The sequence below is a fragment of the Sciurus vulgaris genome (assembly GCF_902686455.1).
Source record: "Sciurus vulgaris genome assembly, chromosome: X".
Classification (NCBI taxonomy): Eukaryota; Metazoa; Chordata; class Mammalia; order Rodentia; family Sciuridae; genus Sciurus; species Sciurus vulgaris.
Genome location: NC_136471.1, coordinates 32,611,580 through 32,628,831, shown reverse-complemented (window position 1 = coordinate 32,628,831; position 17,252 = coordinate 32,611,580). Strand labels below are relative to the sequence as shown.

The window sequence follows — 17,252 nt, the reverse complement described above, 5'->3', positions numbered from 1 at the left end:
TTGCTTATGGTGGGTCTGTCACTTCACTTCTCATCTCTCAACACAGGTCACATGGAGCTCTGGGAGGAATGCCAAGGGAATCTGATACGTCTGTGCTGAAATATTTTGATAATCCAATATTACGTGAAGTAAGTTGTCCATCATCTGCCAAAGATTGGAGATCTTGTTAGTTAAATAAAGATTTGGCAGTGCTAATATTGAATGTGAGAGCATTTGCTCTTGATGCCAATCACTGCTACTTCTATTTATTTTGAATCCTTCTCCTGACATCACCTACACATGAGTTAGACTTTCAGCATTTAAAGGGTTAACAACCTCGATCTGGACCCTAAGTCCCCTGATATGTAATTCCATGAAGCACATATTTTCATCTCTAGGTTCCAAAGCTGATATGTGGGAATGAGTCATTCAGCGAGTGAGCCTAGCTGACTGCCTGTCATCCAGAACAGAAGTGGCTTTTTTATTCTCTATTTGTCCTTGAGTACGCAGTGATTCTCTTACAGAAAATGAGCTGGAAAAGAGTGCTGGGGCGAGGCACAGTGGCACACACCTGTAATCCCAGCAGACTGGGAGGCTGAGGAAGAAGGATCTCGAGTTCAAAGCCAGCCTCAGCAATTCAGCAAGGCCCTAAGCAACTCAGCAAGACACTATCTCTAAATAAAATATATTTAAAAAGGGCTAGAGATGTGGTGATGAAGCACCCCTGGGTTCAATTCCAGGTACCAAAAAAAAAAAAAAAAAAAAAAAAAAAAAAAAAAAAAGAAAGAAAGAAAGAGAGAAAAAGACTACTGGGTCCAGAAGAAGCAAAACTAAGGAGTTCAAGGAAAAAGAATAAACTTAGTGAGAAAAAGAATTTTTAAATACATTAAAGAGTAAAATATCCAGTTCAGTATTGGTTCAGATCTACAACATGAATGAGTTCCCTAGACACTCTATAGAAAAATAAGAAAAGGCAATTAACGAAAGTGCTTGAGTGTTCCAGCCAGTGTGAAAACTGACTTTATTATGGTGTTTATACAATCATTAAGGAGGTCACTGAAAATATGCAGGTATACTTTCCTGCACTGTGAGGTGAAAATTATAGTTTATGACTGTGTTTGCAAATTTTGGATTTTTAAAGAATATCAAGAAACTGTTGTCCCTTTTGTTTGTTCAATTGGTGCTCAATGGTTTCCAGAGTGCTTCCGTGTTCTCAAGAGATGTTGCAGGCAACAGTTAAAGAGCGGTGGGAGGGATAAGGGATCGGTGGATATTATGCCTCTGCCACTTTTTCCCTGTTATCTCAGGCAAATGCCTCATCCTCCCCAAGTTTCTGGGTTTGCATGTGTTCCACGAGAATACAAACGCTACTTGCTCTGCTCACTTTGCAGAGTAAGGTTCAAAAGTGCTCATGTGAGAACCTATTTGGGAACTATGATGAATGGCTGCTGTGGAGTTAACTCATACATTCATTCATTTCACAGACATTACGGAGTTCTCTTTGTGCCTTGATAAGCATATGGAGGGGACTAAGAGGCAGCTCCCACAGTTGAGATTAAAGGTCTAGACAGAGATACAGATAAGGGGAACAGAAGACCTTGCCTGCAGCTGTGTGAGCCTGCGCTTGAGCTCAAATTCTACCAAGCACAGAGAAACTGCAGAAGGAACCAATAGATCCAACCCACTGCCGGCAGCTGGTGGGCAGGTGGCCCCTTTCTTTCCTCAGCCATCACCTCCCTCCCCATTCTGTCCTGGTTCCTCTCTTCTGCAGTCAAAATGAACTTGACAGCAGGAACTGAGCCAGCCAGCCCCCTTGCAGAATTTCCACTGGGTCTCACACAGTTCCATTTCCCCGCAAAGTATGGCCCCAGATTCTGGTCCAGCCAAAGAAAAAAAGTAATTACAGCTGGCTGCTTACAAAAATAAGCAGACGGATAAATGAAGAAGGTAGGGTGGGGGGAGAGGGCCACTCTTGCAACTAGATCCAAATAACACGCTATTTAACCTAATTACCTGCAAAGCCACATCCAGCCATTAAGGATCCATATTCTGTAATAGAATTTCCTGCAATGGAAATACTCACCCACGCACAGGATGTTGAAGCAGAAGCCCTGGCTGACTGACTTATTCACCAGCTGGTCAGGCAAGCTGTCAAACCCCACATGTCCAGCCAGGGGGACAGTTCGGCAACCTTCACCCTAATTTGGGAGGGGAAGGAGGGAGAAAATGAAAATGTGCTTAAAATTAATCTGGGTCTCAGTTCTCCATCCAAATGGTCTCTGTGCTAGCAAGTAATAACTATTCAGGTCCCAGGTATCATCTTTCAGGTACTCCCTGCCTCAGAGCAAAACAGCCTGTCATGGATTCAAGAATCCAGGCATCTTCTAGGCTCAATGCTGAATGTCACCATAGTTCCACAGTCCCTTTTGTAGAGCAAATTACAGAGGGGGTTTTTTGGGGTGGGAGGGCAGGATCAGGGGAAGAGAACACTGGCCCCAGATATTCTCAGACTTGGGTTAAATCTGCAATCAATCGTTTATGAGCTGGGTAGCCTCTCTGAGACTCAATTCCCTTCCCCTTCTATCATATGATACAATCCGTTCTATCCTAGAAGTGACTGGGAGATGTATATATGCTAATTAATACATGCAATGAGCTTAGCACGTGAATAAGTAGTCAGTAAATACCCCCCAAAACCTTAGAAAGCCATTAATCCTCTTTTTAGAACCTACAAAAGCAGCATGGCATAGAGGTTAAGGGGGGTAGACTTTGAAATCAGGCAGGTCTGAATTAGAGTCCTAGTCAGCCACCTTCTGGCTATGTGACCTCTGACAGGTTATTTTTCTCAAAGTTTCCCCATCATAAAATCAGAAACTAGTAGCTGGTGTGCGGGTTATATAGGAAAATGTCCCTCGAGCACTTAGTGTGCCCTGACATGTAGTAAGTGTTGAGTCAACAGTAGCTGCCCTTATCATGGCACTGTGGGGCTATCCTGAGACCCTGGGCTGACCAGTACTGCCATGGAACACCGTGACTTTGTCTAGCTAGAGGAAGATGCCTCTGGTTCCCTTGACTCCGTAGGTGTCAGCCAAGCCACTCCCAGCCCTGGAAATCAGAGGGCGTTTGCTTCGCCTGCAAGGCCCAAAGCTGCTTACAGTTAATGGCTTTCCCAAACAGAAAGTGCCTCAAATTAAGGCAGGTTTCCAAGGACAGAAAGGGCCTGAATGTAGTGCCAACTGCCAATGGCCACAGTGGAGAGGAGGGAAAGAGAGGGGAGAAAGGAAGAGAAGGGAAGCTGGAGACAGCAAGCTCCAAAGAATGATGGGCTATGGGAAGAGTCACCATTTCTGTTGGGTGGGACTGCACCAGGTTTTCCGTAACCAGAAAGATGCCAAGAGCAATCCAAAAGGGCAGGGTTTGTGCCAGGAGGCCTGCACCAGCATCCCAGTCTTCACTAGAAGGCACCTCTTATGCTGGCCGGATCTGCTAGCAGACCAGGGTCCCTAATAAGTGCATGCTTCACACTGAAAGGGATGGGCTGTGATGGTGGAGGAGCCTCTCAGTCGTCACCAGAACTGGCTCCCAGACAGCCCTTCACCCAGCTCGGGATCCCACTTCCAAGAGCTAGTGCCGGTTACTGCCATCTGGTGAGTTCATTATGCTCACACACCTCGCCCCACACACTCCCAGGGGAGCATTCTTGACAGACGACCATATGCCATCATTCAGTCAGGTTGGTGTATTCTGTGCCCCAGAGGGGCACCTGAAGACAGCTGAGTTTCAGGAAGGACCCTCATCGCTCAGGGTTTTGTTCTACATTCGCCCCTTTCTGCTTCCCCTTCTCCACTGCCCCTTCTTCTGTTCCATTAAAGCCAACAGGAAGATGTAAGATCCCCAGGGTTGGTTCTTGGTCCTCAACAACGGGAGGGGAGAAGGGATTTAAGAGAGAATATGGTTCCTCCATGGAGCCTCCCACATAGCAGGCCTTGGAAGTTGAGATGGACTCAAGAGTTGAGGTTTCCTGAGCCATATTTTATCATCTCTGGCTGCCTCTTCCTGTCTCCAAATTCAGCACCATGAAATGTCAAGTGCTCCAAAGCCCTGGGTCCAAGTGCCAAAAGAAGAGGAAAGGAATTCTCAAACAAAAGACAATGGAGGGCAGTGGGGAAAGTTCCCCACCTTATTCTTTGATATATTTCATTGTCAAAACGTACCAAACACCTCCTATGTGCCCGGCATTATCTCCCACCCAGCACAGTGCTGTAAAGAGCCCTGAATAGCAAACTGAAGAGTACAGGCTGTATTCCCTAGGCAAGGGGGCTTGAGGTATTTCAAGTATATTTAAGCAGGGAGGACCACGATACAAGTAGGGCTTATGAAAGATCATTCCAGCTGCAAGGTGCTTGACTGATTGGAGGAACAGGAGACTAGGGCAGGGATACACAATGAGAGAGGGTTCCAATAATGTTGAACTGGCAGAGGGACATCCAAGAGCTGTGACAATAAATTCTGGTTGAAACGAACTGACCTGACTTGGGACTCAAAAAAAAAAAAAAGATCTGAGGCTGGGTATAGCTCAGTGGTAGAATGTGTGCTGAGCGCATATGAGGCCCCAGAACCACATCCACAAAAAAGGAGCAAATTTGAGAGATCTGCTAAACAAGGAATGAGATTCCATGAGTGGCTGGGCAGGAGTGGGAACAATCAAAGCCAACTTCAAGGTCTAAATTTGATGGATACCAGCAAGGATAGAAAGAGAGAGGCCAGGAAAGGAAGGTTGGTTAGTGGGGATGTCTAAGAGTCTGGTTCCAAATAAGCTCTTACTAAAAAATTTTACTTACAGGTTTTATGCTTCATAAAAGTAATCAAAGTAATCAATGTTCATTGCAGAAATCTTAGCACAGAAATCATAAAGGAGAAAACAAAAATCACTCTCCAGAGATAATCACTTAATATTTGTATGTATTTTCCTCCAATCTGTATGGTCTTTTTTTTTTAAAAGTACCAGGGATTGAACCCAGGGGCACTTAACCCCTTAACCCCTTCATTGTTTAGGGCCTTGCTAAGTTGCTGAAGCTAGCTTTGAACTTGCAATCCTTCTGCCTCCGTCTCCCAAGTCGCTGGAATTACAGGTGTGCACCACCGTGCCTGGCTTCTATATGCCTTTTATTTTTTAACAAAATAGGGCTACTCCTGTATATTCCTTTTTGTTACCTGACCTATTACCATTTTTGTTACCTTACTTAATATAGTATGGATTTTTTGAGTAATTAAGCATGCTTCTAAAAAAATGTTTTTACTGGTCATATAGCATTCCAGGGTAGGAATTTGCCATATTTTCTTAACCAATCTTCTACTGCTGGACGTTTAGTGTATCCCCAAGTTTTCAACATCATAAACAACTCTGGTTCTTCTAGGTTTGCATATATCTCTGATTATATCCTAGAATTGAAGCCTACTAGATCAAAAGGTTCACACATTTTAAAGACTTTGGTACATGTTGACACACTATTGAATAGAGAATTGTACAAAATTTATGTTTCTACCTCTAATATGTGACTGTTTACCCACAAACAATGAGTTTCATAAGCTTTTTAACCATTGTGAATTGAATCACTGAAAAACAGCATCGCGTTGCTTAATTTGTATCGTATTAGTGAGGGTGAACATGTTTTCATTGTTCATCTGTGTATGTGTATTTGTGTATGTGAATTACCTAGTCAGGTCTTTGCCCATTTAAAAAAATGGGTGTTTGTCTTTTCTCTTAGATTTGGAAAAGCATTTTATGTGTTGAGGAAAATAAGATCGTTTTGATTTTTATGGTAAGATATTCGAGAAAAGAAATCCAATAAGTAGTTAGCAATATGGGATTGTAGGCTCCGAGAGAATTCAGGACTGAGTCACAAATTTAGGAGTGAGAGGGATAAAACTGAATGTGCTCTCTGAGAGAAGTACAGGAATCAAAGAGCTAAAGACTGAATATAGGAAATGTTCATGAATAAGGAATGGGAAAATGAAGAGGATTCTGCCACAAGAAGGAAATGATCAGAAAATTAAGAGATGACCCAACAGTTCTCTATTGCTAGAAGCCAAAGAGAAAGCCAAGAAGAATTACTTCATTGATTTGGATTTCACGAAGGTCACTGGTGACTTTTAGAATCCTTACTTCTTCTGCATCTTTTACCCAGTGTCCATTACACCTGAATTAACTGAAGAGCCTGGGGACTAGGGAACATGGGACCTGGTTAATGTTTTTCTTTCTCTTCAAGATTTAAGCAGCAAACTTTTTGTCTCAAACCCTGTAGTTAAGCTTCAAAAACATATTTGTATAGTTCCTACTTTAGGAAATCCTGTCTAATGAACACCATGCACTCTTGCTTTGATGACTCTTATGATATGTCAAAGTCATCATTATGAATATCTGTCTTCATTGTTCATAACTAAATATGTGGAGGTAAAAAAAACAGGACATGGGACTGGAATGTACATTGACCCCTGGACAGCCCCCGGAAGTTTCTTTCCTCCTCTCTCACTAAATCTGATATCTTATCTCTCTCCTCTTTCTCCTTAAGGTGGCCTAATTAATTGAGGTCCTGATTACTTTGATTGTAGTTAATTGAATGCTCCCTTGACTATGATGTACGTAAGAGGAGATGAAACTGGCAACTTAGCTCAGCATGTCTGATGCTAAACCTTCAAGTTGTCATCTTGAATAGCAGGTGATGCTATGTTCAAAGCTTGAACTGAGAAGTCAGAAAGGCCACAATCACCACAATTGTAAACTGCACATCTCCCATAACCTTACACCTCCTCATAGAGTCTATTCTGCAGAAACTCACGTATCTGTACAGAGATCTCTGTACAAGAAAATCCATTACAGCCCTGCATGTAATACTAAAAGACTAAAAAAGAAAAAAAAAGATCCTAAATGACTGTTAATGGGAAAATATTTAACTAAATTATGATACATGCACATTCTGGAACATTCTGCGGCCATTAAGAGGAATCACAGTGAAACCCACTAATTCGTACAATAAATATGCATTGATAATCATAATTTTAAAAGTTCCAAAAAGAGGAATGTGGTAGTTCTATATGTACTGATGTGAATATCTCCAAGGCATATTTTGAGAAAGAAACAGAAATTATAGAACAAGAAGCACAGGATGAACCTCTCTATACACAAAAAGCCTGTATATTTATCTTTTCACATAAATGTATGGGAGCGCACAGACAGAAACTGAAAAGACACCTGCCCAGCCAAAGATGGTGGCTAGCTCAGGGGACGAAAATGGAAGCAGGGGCCTAGTCAGGGAGTTAGTCAGCATGTTTTGCAGTGTTTGATTCTTTTATAGCACAAATTTATTCACACGTTACCTGTATAATTTTAAAGCATTTTTAATAAAAGAAAGGAGAGTTCTTGTTCACTGGGCTTTGCAGCAGGGGTAATTAGGATGCAGAGAGTCTGAGAGGAGCTAAAAGGAAGGCAAAATGAAAGAGTGCGCCTGAGAATTGGGGGAGCCCCTGCGCCCCTCCCCAATTACATTTCCTGTTTTCTCCTCATCTGCAGTCACCTGCGGTTTTGAAATACGTTATACCACATTTCATATCACAGGCAGAAACGCGGCTCTTGTTCCCGTCCACCTCCTCCCCCGAGGGCACACCAATTTCATGTTTTAATTGAATATTCGTAAGATTCATATTAAGAAGAACGAGCCATGGTGCTTCCAGCTGTGCATCTTTCTCCCATTGCTGTTATTCTGAAAATAAAGAGTCCCAGAAGCACCCAAGTAAGCAACTACCGTCCCCCACTCCCCACTGCATCTCTTCCAACATTAGTGGTAGAGTAAGCAAGCAGTATTTGAGGCCTCTGGGAACTATGGGTCCATCTGTGTCAGTAGAGAATTTCCTGCTCTCTTTAAGTTAGTAGCTGTCCTCCTGAAGAATAGATGAGAGCAAAATGCTGGGAACTCATTACCCATGATAGGGCTTTCCTGAAACCTTTTCCTCTAGCCTTTTGCAGAAATATGGAAGTGGATTTTCTTCAGTAGCCTCAACAATCTTAGTGGTGGACCCAATTTCTCACACCTTCCTTTTCTCCATCACCTTCTCTAGTCCTGAATACCAACCTATTATGCAAATTTCCAAGCCTTTCAAAACCAACTCATCCCAGGCTTAGGAGGCTGAGGCAGGAGGACTACAAGTTTGAGGCCAGCCTCAGCAACTTAGCCAGGCCCTACACAATTTAGTGAGACCCTGTCACACACAAAAAATAAATAAATAAATAAAAATGAGCCAGGCATGGTGGCGCATGCCTGTAATTCCAGCGCCTGGGAAGCCTGAAGCAGAAGAATCGTGAATTCAAAGTCAGCCTCAGCAAAAGCGAAGTGCTAAGCAACTCAGTGAGACCCTGTCTCTAAATAAAACACAAAAATGGGCTGGGGATGTGGCTCAGTGGTCCAGTGCCCCTGGGTTCAATCCCCAGTACCAAAAATAAATTAATTAATTAAAATTAAAATTAAAAAGGGCTGGGGATGTGACTCAGTGGTTAAGCACCCCTGGGTTCAATCCCGAGTACCAAAAAAGAAAAAAAAATCATCATTTCAATGACACATGATAGAATGTTAAGCAGTTAACAAAATGTTTTCAAGGAATATTTAATGACACAAAGAAAAGCTCACCAAATGCTGCTCATCAAAGCAAAGCAAAACAAAACACCTACACACAGGAGCATCCCAATGGTCAAGGGAAAGTGTGATGACATTGGTTACTTCTGGGTAGAAGGCTTATAGGTCGTATTGTTATTTGATCTTTTTCAAATTTTCTGTAATAGGCATGCTTTCATTTTTTGGTCTTTTTTTTAACTTTTATTTATTTATTTATTTATTTTCATTCATGCTTTAGTTTTATAATCTGGAAAAACATTGTTGGTTTTTTTTTTTTAAGATTCTATGATGCTACTTTTGCAGGCAGGAAGTGGCCTCAGATATTCTAGAACTTCAACTACAACTAAAAAGATACTTTACATACAGATAACCAGAAAATTTGGTTAAGCAGACCATTTAGCTCTCAAGCAGTTTTACTGTATATAGTACATTTATTTTACCAATGATACAATAAAACCCTGTTATTCTCCTAATAATAACTTAATACATGTAATAGATGTAACTTAATGTTTTACAGTACAACTTATTACTGTAAAGATTCATGTAAACCAGAAGTCAAATCATATGTCCTAAAATGTGTAGTAAAATGTCCTAATAAAACAATCAGGTGGCTGAGAGCCCCATCTGCTGCCTCCAATATTATCATAAGAACCACAAAAGCACCAATAAGTTTCCAGAAATTTTTTAAGAAGTAAAAACCTCCAGTGCAGGCCAGATGCAGTGGCACATGCCTGTAATCCCAGCAGCTTGGGAGGCTGAGGCAGGAGCATCTCGAGTTCAAAGCCAGCCTCAGCAATGGCGAGGCACTAAGCAACTCAGTGAGACCCTGTCTCTAAATAACATACAAAATAGGGCTGGGGATGAGGCTCAGTGGTCAAGCGCCCTGCTGAGTTCAGTCCTCAGTACAAAAAAAAAAAAAAGAAAGAAAGAAAAACCTCCAATGCACCCAATACTTCAAATATTAGGATGTCCATTGCACTGATTAAGCCAGGTTAAGAGGAAACAGAATAGTCGCAATGCCCTGTACTGGGAGAGAGAAATTTGGGGGCCATTCCCAGGAGAAACCAGGCCTGCAAAAGCTGGTAGCTGGCCCTAAGGGACCTCAGAAATGTCCTTCAGTGGGGGAGTCCATCCTTACCATACAGGGGGTAAGGCCCATTTTTGGCAAAGCCAATAGATGAAACTGATTTAATACACAAGATAAATTCCAGAGTGGCTTTTCATTCTATAAAAAGATCCACAGCAGGATTCCATTAAATAGCTAGCTCTTCTAGTGCATTTAAAGTGGGATTCCACAGACAAACATTCAGCTGTCATGGGCCTTTATTGGAAGACAATAGCTATATATACCTACATGGACAGACAATATCCAAAGACTTGTTTCTATTCTACTTACAGAGACCCTGCTGAGCTAAAAGCATGGACTTGCCTTCTCCACAATTCAATTCTCTCCCCACCCAGCTCAAGGAAGGAGTCAAAGCAGGGAAGGGGTGGAGTTCAATTCTGCCACCTCATTCGGAAGCAGAAGGAGGCAAAGAGCTAAATGAAATTAGGCTAGAGAACAAGGAAACATAAGAACCAAACGGTACAACGTCAGAACTGGAAACGCCCTTAAAGATCACCTAATTCAACCCACTCTTTTTAAAAAGGAGAAATAGAGACTCAGAGAGAGGAAATGATTTGTCCCGAGTCACAGAGTGATTTAGTGGCAGCAAGTGGTGCTAGGATCCAGACCCCTGTCAAGCAGACTGCCACTCTCAAATGGAAAAGTTGACTTAAGTGGCAGATGTATTTATTTCTGCTGCTAAAATTCCAGGACATGGGGTTTGTGACTTGATGCTGGTCAAGAGTGAGAAAGGTCAAGAACATGACCCGGAAGCCTGTGGGCTCACCAAGGTGGCTCTGGCCCATAGAAAGCAACTGAGGTGGTCAATGCCGTAGAGAGCCTATTCCCCTCCTCTCCACTGTCTCCCCCACTTTTCTCTTTTTTCCCTCTCTTCTGACTCCAGTCTAAGCCTCAACCTGGCCAGCTGCCCAGCTCCACTCAAGAGCCCCAGGACTAAGAAGCCTACCTAACTCAACAAGCCATTGTCTGGATAAAATATCTCCACCTCAGGCCAGGGGTGACCCTGCTCATGGCAGTCAACTGTCTCACAAAAACCAGACAGATTCCCTTCAAGCCAGGCCGTTTCCACAGTTTTCTAGGTGTTCTGGATATTGTTAGCTTCAATTCATTAAAAAAAAAAAAGAAAGAAAGAAAGAAAGAAAAGGTTTACCCATAGGCCTCTGGGTGAATGCCCAACTGCCCTCTGGGGAGCCTGAATTGCCTCTGCCTCCATCTGGTCTCGTTTAATGGGGATCTGGAAAAAAAAACCCAGTTCCTGTCTCAGGACCAGTGTTCAGAGCTGGGGGCCTCTGCTGTGAAAGGAAACCGAACACCTCAAACACTACCTCACACCTCATCAGGGCCGTGAAAGCAGAGTTCTGCTCCTGTTACCCCAAGGCCTTCTTTACGGGTCAGAGAGGGACTTGGCAGGAGAAACCTGAGGCCTGTCCCTGAGAAGGCCTGCAAATCTTTTCCTGGTCAAAGGGATGTCCCAACTCCAAGGCCAGCTGAGAGAATACTGCACAATTCAGCAGATGGTTGTCTCTGACGAGAAGACACTGGAAGAGAGGATAACATTATTTCTCACCCTCCTGAGCATGTGGCCTCCTTCCTCTGTGCAGGCAGTTGAGAAACCCACGATTTTAAATCCTGGCAGCAGAAGCCTCCTCCTGCCAAACCAAGGAGGAAGGGTCTGTGTTTCTAATTTATTCTGCCCCCCGCTCCAGTTGTTACTTAAAATAATCCATCATTACATGGCTGGTGGCTCCAAGATTTTTATTTAAAGCAATATGTAGAGAAAAAAAAAAAAAAAGAAAACCCACACAACCCGTGACTATGCTATCTTGGATTTAAGCTAAGAATCTTTTTAACATCAGTCTCCAGATCACTCAAGAATACTCTTCTCTGACCCCTGTGAGGGTACTGAGGGGTGTAGGGAGAGAAGAGGGGGAAGAGAGGGCATGGCAGGATTTTAATTTCTTAGAAACATCTGGAAAAGGCCAGCATTTTTAAAAAAGGGAATCTGTGTCATCTAGCAGGTGTTCCATTGTTTTGTCCATTGACCAGCAATAACACTTTGAACTAAGTCAATTGATCTCCTGACATGCATAAAATGAAGAAAACGGTAATACTTTTCTAGAAAGCTGTTGGAGAAAATGATATCATACAGATGGAAGCATTTTGAGATTGTTAGAAGAAACATGTACATCTACCCATGGAGTTTTTTTCTTTCTTTTTCTTCCTTCCTTCCTTCTCTTTCTTTCTTTCTTTCCTTCCTTTTTTCTTTCTTCCCATCTGTCTTGAATGTGGCTTTAAGGGACATGCAACTAAAAGCCCTTCTCAATTGTTCATGCTAATATTAAACCATGGCCCTGCTAATCCAGGAACACAGGCAAGTCCAGAAATCAGTTCTATTTAGTTTTGGAATACCTTTTTCTAGGGACTTATCTCCCTAATTAGTTTTGCTCAGGCTAATACAATGGGTTTGTTCCCTTATGCCACACAAAGGGAGGGGCCGTGCTGGGTAACAAAGCTAGCAATTAATAGAAAATGTACAGCAGAGACTCCACAAAGTAAATGCTATGCATATGACTGCAGATCAAAATCTCATTACACTATGCAGACAAATCACTCTACTGTAATGCAGTTTTGTAATAAGCACGCTGCTAACACATTTCCAGGATTTAGAATGTGAAGAGGAAACAGGACTTCTTCCTACCTCTCCTCTGGAAGCTCTGGAGGGCAGAGTTCCTGCTTGCTTTGGCCACTGCTATATCCCCAGCATCTGGCATAGGGCCTGACAGAGTCAGTGCCCAATAAATAAACGTTGAAAGAATGAATGAAAATAACAGTGGGTGAATTAACAAATGAAATGTTCCCAACCTAGTGGCAGAAGTGTGATCTCACCCATCTTCGCACCTGCCCATTTCCTATTCCAAGCCTTGCCTGTCACCCACCTCTTCCATCCACACTGCTAGGTTAAGACTACTTGTAATGAATCCTCATGGCAGGCGGTAGCTCTGTGCAGCACTTAGCACAAGGATAATTATATAGCTTTGTGTCTCCCTCTACCACTAGATGTGAACTCCTTGAGGGAAGAGGTCATGTGCATTTGGGGGGGCACTATAATGGTCCTCCATTATTTTTTTATTTTGGAAAATATCAAACACATGGAAAAGTTGGAAAATGACATAGTGATCACCCATAGGCCTTCGACTTAGATTGAACAATTTTTTATTTGGAACCATGTAAACTTTCTTCAGTGCTATATCCCTAGTAGAGTTATAGGTGAATGTTGGGGTTCTGTTTTCCCTGCTTGGAGAACAATATTACTTTTAGTGAGTAGGGCCGGCTGAGGCAGGAAGCTTCAAGGAGAATCAAAGGGTAACTGCCACCTGATAGCAAGACCAGAGTGCAGCAGCAAACTCCTCCTCATTGGTGGGTTGTTGGGGGACAGTAGCCCCAGGCCAATCCAGGTATCCCCCCCACCCCCCCACCCCCGCTGGAGATTGAACCCAGGGCCTTGTGCTTGCAGGGCAAGCACTCTACCAACTGAGCTATATCCCCTATATCCCCTATATCCCCAGCACTCCCCCCTACTTTTTTTTTTTTTTTTTTTTTGCTGTAATCCAGGTAATTTTGTAGGGCAAAGTTTGGCCCTGCAAATTCTTTCATTATGGAGAAAGACTTTTATCTGGATTGTCACTGGGGAAAGCAACATTGTTACACTATGGGATTGATTCAAGCCAGAATCAACTAGACTCTTCTTTCTATGGGTCAGGATCTACAGTGTGAACCCCAATATGCAACCCTGAAAGAAATAACTCAGTATATGAGCTAGAAGTTGCTGCTCTTGGAACCTGCACTGTGCCTTGTTAGATTACCTTGGATGAGTCATGTGACCTCTCAGAGTATATATTAATAGCAGCCCGAGCCACCTCAGGCAGAAGGTGGGGGTGCAGCACCTCAAGAATCTATTGTAATTCTCTAATTATCTCAGTAGCCACAATTTGTCTCTCCAATTAGACTGGAAGCTACTTTTTTTGGTAGTCTACTACTTTTTTTGGGGGGGTATAGTTGACAAGGGCCACCCATCATGTTAAGACACATTAGTCATACAAATAAATATTCATGAACACAGCAGAGAAATAGCACTGTCATATAGAATCCTTTGTGGTGCTCATTCAAATGGGATGGAATTGAATTATGCACACAAGAATTGAACAAGTTGCATGCATGGTCAAATAAAGGTGCTATCCAACAACTCTCGGTCGGGCCTGTTTAATCATGATGACCCTCGGTTGACCCTGGAAAGAACACCCAAACACATACACACACGTACACACCAGGGCACTACTTACATGGTACCATGTCTCACAGCTATTAAAAAGAGAACTTCTAAACTAACTACACTTAGGCTAATTCTCTAGTCTTTTCTTCCTAAACCCTAGATACATATTCCTTGGAAGCAACCAGCAGCCCAAGGTCTCTTGAGTTAATTCCATCTTCCCCTGGTGAATTACAACTTCTTGCAGACACAAAAGGGAGCAGAGACAAATGACACATAAATAAGAGCTTCACTGGCTTGGGGGGGAGGGAGGCATGGAGAGTGACGTCAGTTTTCCCAGAAACCCATTTATCACGATAACAAGGTCTCAAGTGCTTGGGCTGCTCTTTCAGCTTCAGAAGCTGGCATACAATTATGTTCTCCAGTTTACAGTATGGCAAGGCCGGCCAGAGCAAACTGGAGCCATGCAAACCAAACCAAGTGGCTAGTAAACTACCCCCTACCCACTCCATCTGCAGAACAAAGGGGACCTCTGGAGTGCTAGAGTTGGTGCCTGAGGTGAAACAACCTTCTGGAATGTTCCCCTTTGCAAAGTCTGCCCCGCAATCCTAATCCAGGCAAGGCAGACTGGTGAGAATGTATGGACAGGTCGATGCAAATTCATTATCTGACAAGAAAAAAAAGTCATTAGTGTCAGTTTTGGTCACTAAGGATAGAACAAGCGTTATCCAGGAAGCTAATTCCTCTGCTTAAACTATGCCATCTCTAAAATGCATGTAACAGGGGGCAGAAAAGCACTCTAGGAGGCCTCAAAACACTAAAGCAATAAATATTACAGTGCCAGTCTTGTGGAAAAGAGAATTCTCTCAAATTCCATCATCACAGAGCACTGTCTTCTATCTATTCCTCAATCTTCCACACCATGACTGCATAAAGAGCTCTATTCTGGGGTGTGCAGGGGGTAGGGGAGGTTCCAAAGAAATGATCCTGACCTTCCAAACTGGGACAGGGGTGGAATAAATTTATTCCATCACATTCTGGATTCAGATTTTAAAAACGAATCAATTTCAATTACACCACATACCTAGAGCCTGGTGGTTTCTTTTGTTTTTGTTTTGTTTTGCACTGGAACTGCATTGCAAAGAATATTTCCCTAAATAAGGTTTAACAACATTTTTATGTGGTTCAGAGATTTTCGTCATGTAATGTTTAGTGTCATGGGATCTGAGCTACCTTTACCTCATTCTCCTACCTCAACTCACGGTGCTAATGGGCTTCTTAAAATCCCAGAAACCCGTGGATGAATAGAAAAACTAGATTGTCCCCCTCAAATGGAATCATCTCCTTTCACAGCCAAACTTCTGGTCTAAAACAAACAAACAGACATGGAGCCTCACGTCACTTCAATATGATTTCTCTGCACATCCCAGGTTGGAAAACTTTAGTTTTTTAAATGAAGACTTTTTTTTTTTTCCTTTTCCCAGAGTTGGTTGCCAACAAAAAGAGAGACGGTACTGCTTTTTCAAGTCTCACACTTATTTTCCTGAGTCCCCACAGAAAGAAGCCAGCTCCACAGGTTTTGGCACACAAGCCCAGTTACACCGAACAGACACCCGAGACAGACCCCCAAGAGGCCCGTTCAGAAACATGCGGCCAGCCACCTACAGGCCAGCGAACTGCACCCCACACAGACGCCAAGTGGGACCCAGAGGCACACAGCGCAAGCGGACACTGAGGCATCCGGACGCATGGACACACACCAGAGGTGAGCACACTCACAGAAACAGGCAGACTCATCTGGGGTCACAGAACCCGGGCGCCACTGCCGCCCGCCCCGGGAAGGCACGAGGGCGCGCGCGTGCACACACACGCGCACACACCGATACACTCACAGACGCAGTCACATATGTAATGCATATGGAGAAACCCTACTCCAGCCAGTCACCTCCCCGCCCCCCTCGCCACTCCGCCTAGTGCCCCCGGCTAACCCCAACCCCGCGCCCCTCTTCCTGAGCTAGCGGGAGTGCCAGCGGGCGGCTGCGTGCAGGGGCGCGGCAAGGCCAGGGGGCCAGGGACCCTGAGGGCTCAGTGGCTAGTGCGGCCATTCATTCGGCAACGCCCCAGCCGCGGGGCCGCAGCTGCGGCGAGGGAGGCGGCGGTGCTTACTGCAGCCCTCTGGCGATGCAAGTTCGGGGGCCCGCCCGCAGGCTTCGCCAGCCCCCCGCCCCGCTCCCGCCACCACGGTCCTCCAGGATAGGCTAGGGGACTGAGCCGCTGCCCTCGGGAGCAAAAGTCCCGCCATGCCTCGGCTCCTGGATGCTGCCCGCTGCCCTCCTCGAGGTGGAGGTGGCGGCGGCCAAGTCTCCTCGGCCCTCCCCAGGCCCCCGGCCCCCGGCCCCAGCGCTGGCACCCAAGTCCGGCACTCACCACCTGGCGAGCTATATCGGTCGCTGCCATCGCTCCTGCGTCCGCCAGGGCTGCCACGGGCGCCGCCGCAACGGGAGCTACAGCACAGGAAACAGAGGAGCTCCTCCGACAAAGAGAAAGTGTTACACTTCGGGCGCGACCAAGTCCGGTGGGGGGAGGTGCAAGGGAGGGGCCCCCTCGCTGCTGCTCCAACCCCAACCTCCCCTCTATCGCCCACCCCTTCGGAAGTAGGGTGTGGGGAGGGGGCGGATTTAACGCGCCGCTTCCCCCTACCGCTAGCCCAGTTCCAGTTCGCCCCGCAACCCTAGCCGTAGGCCTCTGCGAAGGGGGGCGGGGGCTCCCCTCCGTGACCACGTCCTCTGCCCCCCCCGCCACTGGGCTCCGTGGTACGTCCCGACCTCTGCTGAATTGTCACACCCCCCTGCTCTCCCTTGCATCCCCGAGTCCCCAGACCCTGGAGGCTGGAAGGGAGCCCCCGCCCCTCCCCCCTCCCGCGCTCTGCACAGCAGCTGAGCTCTGCAATCCTCCTCTCCCTCCTCCCGGCCCCCTGTCTCCCCTCTTGCTCTGCACCGAGATCCCAGGGTGCTTGGATGGGAGCGCTGGCCGCTGGAGTCTCAATGCCCCGCTGTCGTCCACCCCCCTCCATGACCCGGGAGCTTGCCTGAGGCTGAGGGAAGGGGGTCTGCGGCACCTGCAGCTCCACACTGGAGCCTAGAAAGGGGGCGGTTGGGGGCAGCCGCACTGCGGACCGGCGACCGAGCTGTGACTTGTGGAGTCTGAGCCCAGG

At 45.1% G+C, this 17,252-nt stretch overlaps 1 protein-coding gene across 8 annotated transcripts in view; it reads right to left on the bottom strand.

Annotated features, from left to right (window-relative positions):
* SEPTIN6 (septin 6) overlaps window positions 1-16,751 on the bottom strand; it is a 72,573-nt gene extending 55,822 nt beyond the window's left edge. For 6 of the 8 annotated variants that reach the window (XM_079123389.1, XM_079123393.1, XM_079123395.1 and 3 more), the window contains exons 1-3: window positions 11,097-11,123; window positions 10,922-11,005; window positions 2,063-2,177 (exon numbers count right to left, since the gene is read on the bottom strand). In XM_079123389.1, coding sequence (XP_078979515.1) covers window positions 2,063-2,177; window positions 10,922-11,005; window positions 11,097-11,108 — 211 coding nt within the window. In that variant the 5' untranslated portion in view covers window positions 11,109-11,123. Of the gene's footprint in view, window positions 1-2,062; window positions 2,178-10,921; window positions 11,006-11,096; window positions 11,124-16,465 lie in introns of those variants that run through there. The other 2 variants (XM_079123391.1, XM_079123396.1) reach the window with 2 other exon arrangements.
* Between the last annotated feature and the right edge of the window lie 501 nt (window positions 16,752-17,252).